This window comes from Oncorhynchus gorbuscha, unplaced genomic scaffold (genome assembly GCF_021184085.1).
Source record: "Oncorhynchus gorbuscha isolate QuinsamMale2020 ecotype Even-year unplaced genomic scaffold, OgorEven_v1.0 Un_scaffold_7714, whole genome shotgun sequence".
Taxonomy (NCBI): Eukaryota; Metazoa; Chordata; class Actinopteri; order Salmoniformes; family Salmonidae; genus Oncorhynchus; species Oncorhynchus gorbuscha.
In genome coordinates this window covers 1-16,693 of record NW_025751045.1, presented here as the reverse complement: position 1 = coordinate 16,693, position 16,693 = coordinate 1, and the positions used below count along the sequence as shown (strand labels likewise).

Genomic DNA, 16,693 nt, shown 5'->3' with positions numbered 1-16,693 from the left:
GGGGAGGTGGAGGAGGGAGGTTTAGGAGGGAGGAGGAATTAACGGGGAGGTGGAGGAGGGAGGTTTAGGAGGGAGGAGGAATTAACGGGGAGGTGGAGGAGGGAGGTGGAGGAGGGAGGAGGAATTAACGGGGAGGTGGAGGAGAGGGGAGGTGGAGGAGGGAGAAGGAGAGGTGGAGGAGGGAGGAGGAATTAACGGGTAGGTGGAGGAGGGAGGAGGAATTTAAGGGGAGGTGGAGGAGAGGGGAGATGGAGGAGGGAGAAGAAGAGGTGGAGGAGGGAGGAGGAATTAACGGGGAGGTGGAGGAGAGGGGAGGTGGAGGAGGGAGAAGAAGAGGTGAAGGAGGGAGAAGAAGAGGTGGAGGAGAGGGGAGGTGGAGGAGAGGGGAGGTGGAGAAGGAATTAACGGGGAGGTGGAGGAGAGGGGAGGTGGAGGAGGGAGAAGAAGAGGGTGGAAAGAGGAAGAGTCATTAAGACAGGTGAGTAAGTATACAGGTAAAAACTAAATGGATCCCGTTTAGACTCGGACCATATGGTACCAGGTGATAAAGGGGCTATATACAGGGGGTACCAGGTGATAAAGTGGCTATATACAAGGGGTACCAGGTGATAAAGGGGCTATATACAAGGGGTACCAGGTGATAAAGGGGCTATATACAAGGGGTACCAGGTGATAAAGGGGCTATATACACAAGGGGTACCAGGTGATAAAGGGGCTATATACACAAGGGGTACCAGGTGACAACATGGCTATATACACGGGGTACCAGGTGACAACATGGCTATATACACAAGGGGTACCAGGTGATAAAGGGGCTATATACACGGGGTACCAGGTGATAAAGGGGCTATATACACAAGGGGTACCAGGTGATAAAGGGGCTATATACACAAGGGGTACCAGGTGATAAAGGGGCTATATACACAAGGGGTACCAGGTGATAAAGGGGCTATATACACAAGGGGTACCAGGTGACAACGGGGCTATATACACGGGGTACCAGGTGACAACGGGGCTATATACAGGGGTACCAGGTAATAACATGGCTATATACAGGGGGTACCAGGTAATAACATGGCTATATACAGGGGGTACCAGGTGATAAAGGGGCTATATACACGGGGTACCAGGTGATAAAGGGGCTATATACACGGGGTACCAGGTGACAACGGGGCTATATACAGGGGGTACCAGGTAATAACATGGCTATATACAGGGAGGTAATAACATGGCTATATACACGGGGTACCAGGTGATAAAGGGGCTATATACAGGGGTACCAGGTGATAAAGGGGCTATATACACGGGGTACCAGGTGACAACGGGGCTATATACAGGGGGTACCAGGTAATAACATGGCTATATACAGGGAGGTAATAACATGGCTATATACAGGAGGTAATAACATGGCTATATACAGGAAGTACCAGGTAATAACATGGTGATATACAGGAAGTACCAGGTAATAACATGGTTATATACAGGGAGGTAATAACATGGCTATATACAGGAGGTAATAACATGGCTATATACAGGGGTACCAGGTAATAACATGGCTATATACAGGGGTACCAGGTAATAACATGGCTATATACAGGGGGTACCAGGTGATAAAGGGGCTATATACACGGGGTACCAGGTGATAAAGGGGCTATATACACGGGGTACCAGGTGACAACGGGGCTATATACAGGGGTACCAGGTAATAACATGGCTATATACAGGGAGGTAATAACATGGCTATATACACGGGGTACCAGGTGATAAAGGGGCTATATACAGGGGGTACCAGGTGATAAAGGGGCTATATACACGGGGTACCAGGTGACAACGGGGCTATATACAGGGGGTACCAGGTAATAACATGGCTATATACAGGGAGGTAATAACATGGCTATATACAGGGAGGTAATAACATGGCTATATACAGGAAGTACCAGGTAATAACATGGTGATATACAGGGAGTACCAGGTAATAACATGGTTATATACAGGGAGGTAATAACATGGCTATATACAGGGAGGTAATAACATGGCTATATACAGGGGGTACCAGGTGATAAAGTGGCTATATACAAGGGGTACCAGGTGATAAAGGGGCTATATACAAGGGGTACCAGGTGATAAAGGGGCTATATACAAGGGGTACCAGGTGATAAAGGGGCTATATACACAAGGGGTACCAGGTGATAAAGGGGCTATATACACAAGGGGTACCAGGTGACAACATGGCTATATACACGGGGTACCAGGTGACAACATGGCTATATACACAAGGGGTACCAGGTGATAAAGGGGCTATATACACGGGGTACCAGGTGATAAAGGGGCTATATACACAAGGGGTACCAGGTGATAAAGGGGCTATATACACAAGGGGTACCAGGTGATAAAGGGGCTATATACACAAGGGGTACCAGGTGACAACATGGCTATATACACGGGGTACCAGGTGACAACGGGGCTATATACAGGGGGTACCAGGTAATAACATGGCTATATACAGGGGGTACCAGGTAATAACATGGCTATATACAGGGGGTACCAGGTGATAAAGGGGCTATATACAGGGAGTACCAGGTAATAACATGGCTATAAACAGGGAGGTAATAACATGGCTATATACAGGGAGGTAATAACATGGCTATATACAGGGAGGTAATAACATGGCTATATACAGGGGTTCCAGGTGATAACATGGCTATATACAGGGAGGTAATAACATGGCTATATACAGGGAGTACCAGGTAATAACATGGCTATATACAGGGAGGTAATAACATGGTTATATACAGGGAGGTAATAACATGGCTATATACAGGGAGTACCAGGTAATAACATGGCTAGATACAGGGAGTACCAGGTAATAACATGGTTATATACAGGGAGTACCAGGTAATAACATGGCTATATACAGGGAGTACCAGGTACTAACAGGGTGTAGAGTCCAGACAGTCAGGGACTATATAAATGACAGTCAGGGATTTGACAGTCAGTATGTAGAGTCCAGACAGTCAGGGACTATATAAATGACAGTCAGGGACTATATAAATGACAGTCAGTATGTAGAGTCCAGACAGTCAGGGACTATATAAATGACAGTCAGGGACTATATAAATGACAGTCAGTGTGTAGAGTCCAGACAGTCAGGGACTATATCAATGACAGTCAGGGACTATATCAATGACAGTCAGTGTATAGAGTCCAGACAGTCAGGGACTATATCAATGACAGTCAGTGTATAGAGTCCAGACAGTCAGGGACTATATCAATGACAGTCAGTGTATAGAGTCCAGACAGTCAGGGACATATCAATGACAGTCGGGGTGTAGAGTCCAGACAGTCAGGGACTATAAAATGACAGTGTGTAGAGTCCAGACAGTCAGGGTCTATATAAATGACAGTCAGGGTGTAGAGTCCAGACAGTCAGGGACTATATAAATGACAGTCAGGGTGTAGAGTCCAGACAGTCAGGGACTATATAAATGACAGTTAGGGTGTAGAGTCCAGACAGTCAGGGACTATATAAATGACAGTCAGGGTGTAGAGTCCAGACAGTCAGGGACTATATAAATGACAGTCAGGGTGTAGAGTCCAGACAGTCAGGGACTATATAAATGACAGTCAGGGACTATATCAATGACAGTCAGGGTGTAGAGTCTAGACAGTCAGGACTATATAAATGACAGTCAGGGACTATATAAATGACAGTCAGGGTGTAGAGTCCAGACAGTCAGGGACTATATAAATGACAGTCAGGGTGTAGAGTCCAGACAGTCAGGGACTATATAAATGACAGTCAGGGTGTAGAGTCCAGACAGTAAGGGACTATATAAATTACAGTCAGGGACTATATAAATGACAGTCAGGGACTATATAAATGACAGTCAGGGTGTAGAGTCCAGACAGTCAGGGACTATATAATGACTGTATCTAGACGTAACCCACATAAAGGACCTGTGTAAACACGGTATTGGGTTTGGAGCATTACCGATGCGTTGTCTCTCCTCTCTCTTCCTGAGGATGTCGAGTGGGGAGAGGCCATCTGGCATGGCATCATACGCCTGGGACAGAGCCTTCTCCTGTTGGTCCTCGTCATCACTGGGACTCACTGGAAAACACAGAGACAGGAGACAGGGATTAGGACATGGCAACACAGAGACAGGGATTAGGGACATGGCAACACAGAGACATGAGACAGGGATTAGGACATGGCAACACAGAGACATGAGACAGGGATTAGGACATGGCAACACAGAGACATGAGACAGGGATTAGGACATGGAAACACAGATCCAGCCTGGGACTGTGAGACAGTGTTGGCAGAGGACAGACCAGCCCAGTAGGTCTCAGTACTCTGGGCTGTTCTGTCCTCTTTATTAAACTAAAGGTCTCAGTACTCTGGGCTGTTCTGTCTCTCTGTCCTCTTTATTAAACTAAAGGTCTCAGTACTCTGGGCTGTTCTGTCTCTCTGTCCTCTTTATTAAACTAAAGGTCTCAGTACTCTGGGCTGTACTGTCCTCTTTATTAAACTAAAGGTCTCAGTACTCTGGGCTGTTCTGTCCTCTTTATTAAACTAAAGGTCTCAGTACTCTGGGCTGTTCTGTCCTCTTTATTAAACTAAAGGTCTCAGTACTCTGGGCTGTTCTGTCTCTCTGTCCTCTTTATTAAACTAAAGGTCTCAGTACTCTGGGCTGTACTGTCCTCTTTATTAAACTAAAGGTCTCAGTACTCTGGGCTGTTCTGTCTCTCTGTCCTCTTTATTAAACTAAAGGTCTCAGTACTCTGGGCTGTACTGTCCTCTTTATTAAACTAAAGGTCTCAGTACTCTGGGCTGTTCTGTCCTCTTTATTAAACTAAAGGTCTCAGTACTCTGGGCTGTTCTGTCTCTCTGTCCTCTTTATTAAACTAAAGGTCTCAGTACTCTGGGCTGTTCTGTCCTCTTTATTAAACTAAAGGTCTCAGTACTCTGGGCTGTTCTGTCTCTCTGTCCTCTTTATTAAACTAAGGTCTCAGTACTCTGAGAAAGAGGTGAATGAACAAGTCTGTTCCCGTAAGGTCCAGGAAACTCATCTAGAAACTAACAGAACCAGTCTGTTCCTGTAAGGTCCAGGAAACTCATCTAGGAACTAACAGAACCAGTCTGTTCCAGGAAACTCATCTAGTAACTAACAGCCACTTACACATCTCCCTCTCTCCCTCTGGATCGCGCATGGAAGGGATATGATTGGCTAACGGCTGCTTTGACTTACGCTGGTGGTCCAATAGCGCAGTAGCCAGGAAGTAGTGTGCCAGTGAACGGTAGTGGTGGGTCTTGACCTGAGCCATGGTCGACCAGAAGAACGGGACGTTGTCCTTGATGGGAGTCTGGCTCATAGACTGGTGAACCTGGTCATAGGTGTCTCCCTACCTGAGACGGGGACACAGGAGGCGTTCTGTTAGAGAACACATCCTACCTGAGACGGGGACACAGAGACGTTCTGTTAGAGTACACATCCTACCTGAGAGGACAGAGATGTTCTGTTAGAGTACACCTCCTACCTGAGAGGACAGAGATGTTCTGTTAGAGAACACATCCTACCCGAGAGGACAGGGACGTTCTGTTAGAGTACACCTCCTACCTGAGAGGACAGAGATGTTCTATTAGAGAACACATCCTACCCGAGAGGACAGGGACGTTCTGTTAGAGAACACATCCTACCTGAGAGGACAGAGACGTTCTATTAGAGAACACATCTACCTGAGAGGACAGAGATGTTCTGTTAGAGTACACATCCTACCTGAGAGGACAGAGATGTTCTGTTAGAGTACACATCCTACCTGAGAGGACAGAGATGTTCTGTTAGAGAACACATCCTACCTGAGAGGACAGAGATGTTCTGTTAGAGTACACATCCTACCCGAGAGGACAGAGATGTTCTATTAGAGAACACATCTACCCGAGAGGACAGAGATGTGCACTACTTTAGACCAGAGCCCTATGGCACCTATTCCCTATATAGTGCACTACTTTAGACCAGAGCCCTATGGCACCCTATTCCCTATATAGGTACTACTTTGACCAGAGCCCTATGGCACCCTATTCTCTATATAGTGCACTACTTTAGACCCGAGGCTTAGGGCACTAAATAGGGAATGGGGTCCCACTGCTCTTTAGACAGACACCCTCAGCGGGATATGACAGTGTGATAATGGAACCCCTTTTAGTGTTGAGGTGACACTCCTCTCAGATTAACCCCATTAGGTCAAAGCGTTGAGGTGAAACTCTCAGATTAACCCCGTTAGGTCAAAGCGTTTAGTGTTGAGGTGAAACTCTCTCAGATTAACCCCATTAGGTCAAGCGTTTAGCGTTGAGTGAAACTCTCAGATTAACCCCATTAGATCAAAGCGTTTTAGTGTTGAGGGTGAAACTCTCTCAGATTAACCCCATTAGGTCAAAGCGTTTAGCGTTGAGTTGAAACTCTCAGATTAACCCCATTAGATCAAGCGTTGAGGTGAAACTCTCTCAGATTAACCCCATTAGGTCAGCGTTTAGTGTTGAGGTGAAACTCTCAGATTAACCCCATTAGGTCAAAGCGTTGAGGTGAAACTCTCTCAGATTAACCCCATTAGGTCAAGCGTTTAGTGTTGAGGTGAAACTCTCTCAGATTAACCCCATTAGGTCAAAGCGTTTAGCGTTGGTGAAACTCTCTCCAGATTAACCCCATTAGGTCAAAGCGTTTAGTGTTGAGGTGAAACTCTCTCAGATTAACCCCATTAGGTCAAAGCGTTTAGAGTTGAGGGGTGAAACTCTCTCAGATTAACCCCGTTAGAGTAAAGCAGATGGACTCAGTGTATTGTACATGTACCTTGGCAGACTGTGGGAAAGGACTCAGTGTATTGTACATGTACCTTGGCAGCCTGTAGACTGTGGGAAAGGACTCAGGCGTATTGTACATGTACCTTGGCAGCCTCGTGGGCCATCTTGAGGAGAGAGAAGAACTCATTGCGGATGCCAGACAGAGCGATCTTCTCAAACAGACACTCCTGAGCTTGGGCCAGCATCATCTTGATGACATGCTGAGCATGGAGGGACTCATGTCATAGCTGGGGGTGTGGGTGAACGTCTCCTTTAGGTGGTGGAGGACTCCTACAGGGGGGCACAGAGAGAGTAGGGGTGGTGAGTATGGAGGACTCGTGACATAGCTGGGGGTAGCGTCTCCTTCAGGTGGTGGAGGACTCCTACAGGGGGAGACAGAGAGAGTAGAGTGGTGAGCATGGAGGGGACTCATGACATGGCTGGGGATGTCGTCTCCTTCAGGTGGTGGAGGACTCCTACAGGGGGGGAGACAGAGGGAAGTAGGGGGTGGTGAGTATGGAGGACTCGTGACATAGCTGGGGGTGGCGTCTCCTTCAGGTGGTGGAGGACTCCTACAGGGGGGGAGACAGAGAGTAGGGAGGTGAGTATGGAGGGACTCATGACATGGCTGGGGGTGTCGTCTCCTTCGGTGGTGGAGGACTAATTTCTAGCGTTGCTACCGGATACAATATATGCAAAACAAGCATGCGCCAGTTCTCACAATTATCAAAACCGCATTCATAAAAACTGAATTTAACATGAGAATGGTACCGGTACCACAGTACTCACAGTTTCTAACGTTCGACATTAGGCCGAGAGGCAGTACTGTCCTAGTTTTGGTTGACTGTGGGGGCAGTACTGTCCTAGTTTGGTTGACTGTCGAGGGGCAGTACTGTCCTAGTTTTGGAGTCGACTGCCGGGCGGTACTGTCCTAGTTTGGTTGACTGTCGAGGCGGTACTGTCTAGTTTGGTTGACTGTCGAGGGCAGTACTGTCCTGGATTTGGTTTGACTGTCGAGGGCAGTACTGTCCCTAGTTTGGTTGACTGTCGAGGGCAGTACTGTCCTAGTTTGGTTGACTGTCGAGGCGGTACTGTCTAGTTTGGTTGACTGTCGGGCGGTACTGTCCTGGTTTGGTTGACTGTCGAGGGCAGTACTGTCCTAGTTTGGAGTCGACTGCCGAGGGGCAGTACTGTCCTAGTTTGGTTGACTGTCGAGGGCAGTACTGTCCCTAGTTTGGGTTGACTGTCGAGGCAGTACTGTACTGCTGGGACATGATGCATGGGAAACTAGAGAAGCCAGAAGAGGACTGGCCACCCCTCCAAGTCTGGTTCCTCTCTAGGTTTCTTCCCTAGGTTCTGGCCTTTCTAGGGTTTTCCCTAGCCACCGTGCTAACACCTGCATTGCTTGCTGTTTGGGGTTTTAGGCTGGGTTCTGTACAGCACTTTGAGCTATCAGCTGATGTAAGAAGAGGCTATATAAATACATTTGATTGGTTGGTTGATTGATTGACAGTTATATGGTTCATCTTTACCAGTAGCCTGTCCATAGAGTTTTCCTGACATAGCGTTTAAAAACTATGAAATTAAATTTTCAACCAGCGTTTTCTGTCGTTAAACAAAAGATTACACAAAGGAGAGAACTGGTCACGGCACCAACTGTGGGATAGGGGACCTACAAACTTACAAAATGTATAAACGAGTCAAATCTTCTAAACCTCTTGTAATCCAACTCTGAGTGCTCTGTATATTTCCACAGTGTTACCGGCAATGACTAGAGACTAAGCTGTCATAATATGCTGGTGTTGTCCAAATGGCTGTATTCCACCATAGTGCACTACTCTTAACCGGGGCCATATTCCTACATAGTACACTACTCTTAACGAGGGCCCTATTCCCTATAACCAGGACCCTATTCCCTACATAGTGCACTACTCTTAACAAGGGCCCTATTCCCTATAACCAGGACCCTATTCCCTACATAGTACACTACTCTTAACGAGGGCCCTATTCCCTATAACCAGGACCCTATTCCCTACATAGTGAACTACTCTTAACGAGGGCCCTATTCCCTATAACCAGGACCCTATTCCCTACATAGTGCACTAATCTTAACGAGGGCCTTATTCCCTACATAGTGCACTACTCTTAACGAGGGCCCTATTCCCTATAACCAGGACCCTATTCCCTACATAGTGCACTACTCTTAACAAGGGCCCTATTCCCTATAACCAGGACCCTATTCCCTACATAGTACACTACTCTTAACGAGGGCCCTATTCCCTATAACCAGGACCCTATTCCCTACATAGTGAACTACTCTTAACGAGGGCCCTATTCCCTATAACCAGGACCCTATTCCCTACATAGTGCACTAATCTTAACGAGGGCCTTATTCCCTACATAGTGCACTACTCTTAACGAGGGCCCTATTCCCTATAACCAGGACCCTATTCCCTACATAGTACACTACTCTTAACGAGGGCCCTATTCCCTATAACCAGGACCCTATTCCCTACATAGTGCACTACTCTTAACGAGGGCCCTATTCCCTATAACCAGGACCCTATTCCCTACATAGTGCACTACTCTTAACGAGGGCCCTATTCCCTATAACCAGGACCCTATTCCCTACATAGAGGGAATAAGGTGTCACGTGGGACACAGCCGACTGTGGTTCTAGTGTCTCCTCACCTGCAGCTTTCTGGAAGGCTGTGATGGCATCCTGGAGGCCGGAGCCCGTCTGGCGGTTGCAGCGCGTGCCGATCTGGGTGTAGAGGGCGCCGATGTTGAACAGAATACTGGCCTTCTCCAGAGACACGTTCTGCTGGCACACTGGAACACCTGTGAACGAGTCATACCTGGGAGAGAGACCGAGAGGTCACTAGTGGAACCATAACACCATGTTGACCCCTGGAGAGACAGACATGTTGACCCCTGGAGAGACAGACATGTTGACCCCTGGAGAGACAGACATGTTGACCCCTGGAGAGACAGACATGTTGACCCCTGGAGAGACAGACAGAGAGGTCACTAGTGGAACCATAATACCATGTTGACCCATGGAGAGACAGACATGTTGACCCCTGGAGAGACAGAGAGAGAGGTCACTAGTGGAACCATAACACCATGTTGGCCCCTGGAGAGACAGACATGTTGACCCCTGGAGAGACAGAGAGAGAGGTCACTAGTGGAACCATAACACCATGTTGACCCCTGGAGAGACAGACATGTTGACCCCTGGAGAGACAGACAGAGAGGTCACTAGTGGTATCATAACACCATGTTGACCCCTGGAGAGACAGACATGTTGACCCCTGGAGAAAGGCCCTCCATCAGTAGTCAGACTGTCCACAATATGCTGAGAGAGGCTGGACTGAGGGCTTGTAGGCCTGTTGTAAGGCAGGTCCTCACCAGCAACAACGTTGCCTATGGGCACAAACCCACTGTCGCTGGACCAGACAGGACTGGCAAAAAGTGCATTGGAGACAGTGAGGTGGAGATACTATAGATACCTGGTCCCCTGGGCTGGGTCAGACCATGATTGACGGGGCATTGGAGACAGTGAGGTCGAGATACTATAGATACCTGGACCCCTGGGCTGGGTCAGACCATGATTGACGGGGCATTGGAGACAGTCAGGTGGAGATACTATAGATACCTGGACCCCTGGGCTGGGTCAGACCATGATTGACGGGGCATTGGAGACAGTGAGGCGGAACGTACCAAGTAAAGAAGATGCCCATCTGGCGGGTGGCGGTAAAGAAGCGGCTCTCCAGTAGAGGTATGTGGCTGAAGTACTTGGCCAGGGTCTCGATGCCGGCGTCATTGCGACTGGGGGTACGACAGGCCTGTGGGGTACGGTGGGGAAAGAGGGCCAGAATAGCAACAGGACCGCTCTCTGTGTGGTGGGCGATTCCATAGAGAACCAGTTTCACTCTGACAACGTAGAGTTCTATGAGACCGATGGTGAAAGTACCTGTCTCGTAGGTTCATCAGTCGGCGATCTCCTCCCTCAAGCTGGAGCCATCTTCACTGTAATGCCCAGGATGAAGTCCCTGGAGAAACACACCAGAACAGAGAGGAGACCATCGTCAACACACCAGAACAGAGACCATCGTCCAACACACCAGAACAGAGAGGAGACCATCGTCAACACACCAGAACAGAGAGGAGACCATCGTCACCACCAGAACAGAGAGGAGACCATCACAACACACCAGAACAGAGGAGACCATCGTCAACACACCCAGAACAGAGAGGAGACCATCGTCAACACACCAGAACAGAGACCATCACAACACACCAGAACAGAGAGGAGACCATCAAAACACAATCCACTGTGTTATAGAGCCATCGACCCATCAAAAACACCACCCACTGTGTTATAGAGCCATCGACCCATCAAAACACCACCCACTGTGTTATAGAGCCACCGACCTATCAAAACACCATCTACTGTCCTAGTCACCGACCCATCAAAACACCATCCACTGTCCTATAAAGTCACCACCTATCAAACACCATCCACTGTCCTATAGAGTCACCGACCCCATCAAAACACCATCCACTGTCCCATAGAGCCACCGACCCATCAAAACACCATCCACTGTCCTATAGAGCTACCGACCCATCAAAACACCATCCACTGTGTTATAGTCACCGACCCATCAAAACACCATCCACTGTCCTATAGAGTCCCCGATCCATCAAAACACCATCCACTGTCCTATAGAGCCACCGACCCATCAAAACACCACCCACTGTGTTATAGAGCCACTGACCCATCAAAACACCATCCACTGTCCTATAGAGCCACCGACCCATCAAAACACCATCCACTGTCCTATAGTCACCGACCCATCAAAACACCATCCACTGTCCTATAGAGCCACCGACCCATCAAAACACCACCCACTGTGTTATAGTCACCGACCCATCAAAACACCACCACTGTGTTATAGTCACCGACCCATCAAAACACCACCCACACTGTCCTATAGAGCCACCGACCCATCAAAACACCACCCACTGTCCTATGGGTCCCGACCATCAAAACCACCACCCACTGGTATAGTCACCGACCCATCAAAACACCACCCACTGTGTTAGTCAACAATCTATCAAAACACCACCCACTGTCCTATAGAGTCCCGACCATCAAAACACCACCCACTGTGTTATAGTCACCGACCCATCAAAACACCACCCACTGTGTTATAGTCACCGACCCATCAAAACACCACCCACTGTCCTATAGAGTCCCCGACCCATCAAAACACCACCCACTGTCTATAGAGCCACGACCCATCAAAACACCATCCACTGTCCTATAGAGCCATGACCCATCAAAACACCACCCACTGTCCTATAGAGCCACCGACCCATCAAAACACCATCCACTGTCCTATAGAGCCACCGACCCATCAAAACACACCATCCACTGTCCTATAGAGCCACCGACCCATCAAAACACCATCCACTGTCCTATAGAGCCACCGACCCATCAAAAACACCACCACTGTCCTATAGAGTCACCGGCCCATCAAACACCATCCACTGTCCTATAGAGCCACCGACCCATCAAAACACCATCCACTGTCCTATAGAGCCACCGACCCATCAAAACACCATCCACTGTGTTATAGTCACCGACCCATCAAAACACCATCCACTGTCCTATAGAGCTACCTCACCCATCAAAACACCACCCACTGTCCTATAGAGTCACCGACCCATCAAACACCATCCACTGTGTTATAGAGCCACCACCCATCAAAAAACACCATCCACTGTGTTATAGAGCCACCGACCCATCAAAACACCACCCACTGTGTTATAGAGCCACCCGACCCATCAAAACACCATCCACTGTCCTATAGTCACCGACCCATCAAAACACCATCCACTGTCCTATAGAGCCACCGACCCATCAAAACACCATCCACTGTCCTATAGTCACCGACCCATCAAAACACCATCCACTGTCCTATAGAGCCACCGACCATCAAAACACCACCCACTGTGTTATAGTCACTGACCCATCAAAACACCACCCACTGTCCTAACGAGAGCCACCGACCCATCAAAACACCATCCACTGTCCTATAGAGCCACCGACCCATCAAAACACCATCCACTGTGTTATAGTCAATGCATCATCAAAACAATACTATCCACTGTCCTATAGAGTCACCACCCAATGAAACATCACCACTGTGTTATAGAGCCACCGACCCATCAAAACACCATCCACTGTCCTATAGAGTCACCGACCCATCAAAACACCATCCACTGTGTTATAGTCACCGACCGATCAAAACACCATCCACTGTCCTATAGAGCCACCGACCCATCAAAACACCATCCACTGTCCTATAGTCACCGACCCATCAAAACACCATCCACTGTCCTATAGAGCCACCGACCCATCAAAACACCATCCACTGTCCTATAGTCACCGACCCATCAAAACACCATCCACTGTCCTATAGAGCCACCGACCCATCAAAACACCACCCACTGTGTTATAGTCACCGACCCATCAAAACACCACCCACTGTCCTATAAAGCCACCGACCCATCAAAACACCACCCACTGTCCTATAGAGCCACCGACCCATCAAAACACCACCCACTGTGTTATAGTCACCGACCCATCAAAACACCACCCACTGTCCTATAGAGTCCCGACCCATCAAAACACCATCCACTGTCCTATAGAGCCACCGACCCATCAAAACACCATCAACTGTCCTATAGAGCCACCGACCCATCAAAACACCACCCACTGTCCTATAGAGTCCCCGACCCATCAAAACACCACCCACTGTCCTATAGAGCCACCGACCCATCAAAACACCATCCACTGTCCTATAGAGCCACCGACCCATCAAAACACCACCCACTGTCCTATAGAGCCACCGACCCATCAAAACACCATCCACTGTCCTATAGAGCCACCGACCCATCAAAACACCATCCACTGTCCTATAGAGCCACCGACCCATCAAAACACCACCCACTGTCCTATAGAGTCACCGACCCATCAAAACACCATCCACTGTCCTATAGAGCCACCGACCCATCAAAACACCATCCACTGTCCTATAGAGCCACCGACCCATCAAAACACCATCCACTGTGTTATAGTCACCGACCCATCAAAACACCATCCACTGTCCTATAGAGCCACCGACCCATCAAAACACCACCCACTGTCCTATAGAGTCACCGACCCATCAAAACACCATCCACTGTGTTATAGAGCCACCGACCCATCAAAACACCATCCACTGTGTTATAGAGCCACCGACCCATCAAAACACCACCCACTGTGTTATAGAGCCACCGACCCATCAAAACACCATCCACTGTCCTATAGTCACCGACCCATCAAAACACCATCCACTGTCCTATAGAGCCACCGACCCATCAAAACACCACCCACTGTGTTATAGAGCCACCGACCCATCAAAACACCACCCACTGTGTTATAGAGCCACCGACCCATCAAAACACCACCCACTGTCCTATAGAGCCACCGACCCATCAAAACACCACCCACTGTCCTATAGAGTCCCGACCCATCAAAACACCACCCACTGTGTTATAGAGTCACCGACCCATCAAAACACCACCCACTGTGTTATAGTCACCGACCCATCAAAACACCACCCACTGTCCTATAGAGTCCCGACCCATCAAAACACCACCCACTGTGTTATAGTCCCCGACCCATCAAAACACCACCCACTGTCCTATAGAGTCCCCGACCCATCAAAACACCACCCACTGTCCTATAGAGCCACCGACCCATCAAAACACCATCCACTGTCCTATAGAGCCACCGACCCATCAAAACACCATCCACTGTCCTATAGAGCCACCGACCCATCAAAACACCATCCACTGTCCTATAGAGCCACCGACCCATCAAAACACCACCCACTGTCCTATAGAGTCACCGACCCATCAAAACACCATCCACTGTCCTATAGAGCCACCGACCCATCAAAATACCATCCACTGTGTTATAGTCACCGACCCATCAAAACACCACCCACTGTCCTATAGAGTCCCGACCCATCAAAACACCACCCACTGTGTTATAGTCACCGACCCATCAAAACACCATCCACTGTGTTATAGTCACCTGACCCATCAAAACACCATCCACTGTCCTATAGAGCCACCGACCCATCAAAACACCACCCACTGTCCTATAGAGTCACCGACCCATCAAAACACCATCCACTGTGTTATAGAGCCACCGACCCATCAAAACACCATCCACTGTGTTATAGAGCCACCGACCCATCAAAACACCACCCACTGTGTTATAGAGCCACCGACCCATCAAAACACCATCCACTGTCCTATAGTCACCGACCCATCAAAACACCATCCACTGTCCTATAGAGCCACCGACCCATCAAAACACCACCCACTGTGTTATAGAGCCACCGACCCATCAAAATACCACCCACTGTGTTATAGAGCCACCGACCCATCAAAACACCATCCACTGTCCTATAGTCACCGACCCATCAAAACACCACCCACTGTCCTATAGAGCCACCGACCCATCAAAACACCACCCACTGTGTTATAGAGCCACCGACCCATCAAAACACCATCCACTGTTCTATAGAGTCACCGACCCATCAAAACACCACCCACTGTGTTATAGCACCAACAGCCTATCAAAACACCAGTCCAGGGTGCTTAAACATGTGTACCTGACCTCTCCCAACACCCAACCAAACCTGACCACTCCCAAGACCCAACCAAACCTAACCTCTCCCAGACCTAACCAAACCTCACCCCTCCCAGACCCAACCAAACCTAACCTCTCCCAGACCCAACCAAACCTAACCTCTCCCAGACCCAACCAAACCTAACCTCTCCCCAGACCCAACCAAACCTAACCTCTCCCCAGACCCAACCAAACCTAACCTCTCCCCAGACCCAACCAAACCTAACCTCTCCCCAGACCCAACCAAACCTAACCTCTCCCAGACCCAACCCCTTCCCAGACCCAACCAAACCTGACCTCTCCCCAGACCCAACCAAACCTCACCCCTCCCCAGACCCAACCAAACCTCACCTCTCCCCAGACCCAACCAAACCTGACCTCTCCCCAGACCCAACCAAACCTCACCCCTCCCCAGACCCAACCAAACCTCACCTCTCCCCAGACCCAACCAAACCTGACCTCTCCCCAGACCCAACCAAACCTGACCTCTCCCCAGACCCAACCAAACCTGACCTCTCCCCAGACCCAACCAAACCTGACCTCTCCCCAGACCCAACCAAACCTAACCCCTCCCAGACCCAACCAAACCTAACCTCTCCCAGACCCAACCAAACCTAACCTCTCCCAGACCCAACCAAACCTAACCTCTCCCAGACCCAACCAAACCTAACCTCTCCCAGACCCAACCAAACCTAACCTCTCCCAGACCCAACCCCTTCCCAGACCCAACCACACCTAACCTCTCCCAGACCCAACCAAACCTAACCTCTCCCAGACCCAACCAAACCTAACCTCTCCCAGACCCAACCCCTTCCCAGACCCAACCAAACCCGACCCCTCCCCAGACCCAACCAAAACTCACCCCTCCCCAGACCCAACCAAACCTCACCCCTCCCAGACCCAACCAAACCTCTCCCAGACCCAACCAAACCTAACCTCTCCCAGACCCAACCCCTTCCCAGACCCAACCAAACCCGACCCCTCCCCAGACCCAACCAAACCTCACCCCTCCCCAGACCCAACCAAACCTCACCCCTCCCCAGACCCAACCAAACCTCACCCCTCCCCAGACCCAACCAAACCTCACCCCTCCCCAGACC

General features: G+C 49.3%; 2 protein-coding genes across 2 annotated transcripts; both read right to left on the bottom strand.

Moving 5' to 3' along the window:
* Positions 1–3,969: 3,969 nt before the first annotated feature.
* On the bottom strand, positions 3,970–7,047 carry LOC124029790 (rhophilin-2-like; the record flags this gene model as incomplete). Its single annotated transcript, XM_046341372.1, has 6 exons — positions 6,943–7,047; positions 5,861–5,896; positions 5,702–5,740; positions 5,542–5,577; positions 5,253–5,406; positions 3,970–4,111 (listed from the first exon to the last, which is right to left on the bottom strand). Coding segments are annotated over exons 1-6 (512 nt in total), but the record flags the coding sequence as incomplete, so codon positions are not given.
* LOC124029791 (rhophilin-2-like) lies at positions 7,044–10,686 on the bottom strand (the record flags this gene model as incomplete). The annotated part of the gene is made up of 3 exons (XM_046341374.1): positions 7,044–7,129; positions 9,530–9,696; positions 10,562–10,686. Coding segments are annotated over 3 exons (378 nt in total), but the record flags the coding sequence as incomplete, so codon positions are not given.
* Between the last annotated feature and the right edge of the window lie 6,007 nt (positions 10,687–16,693).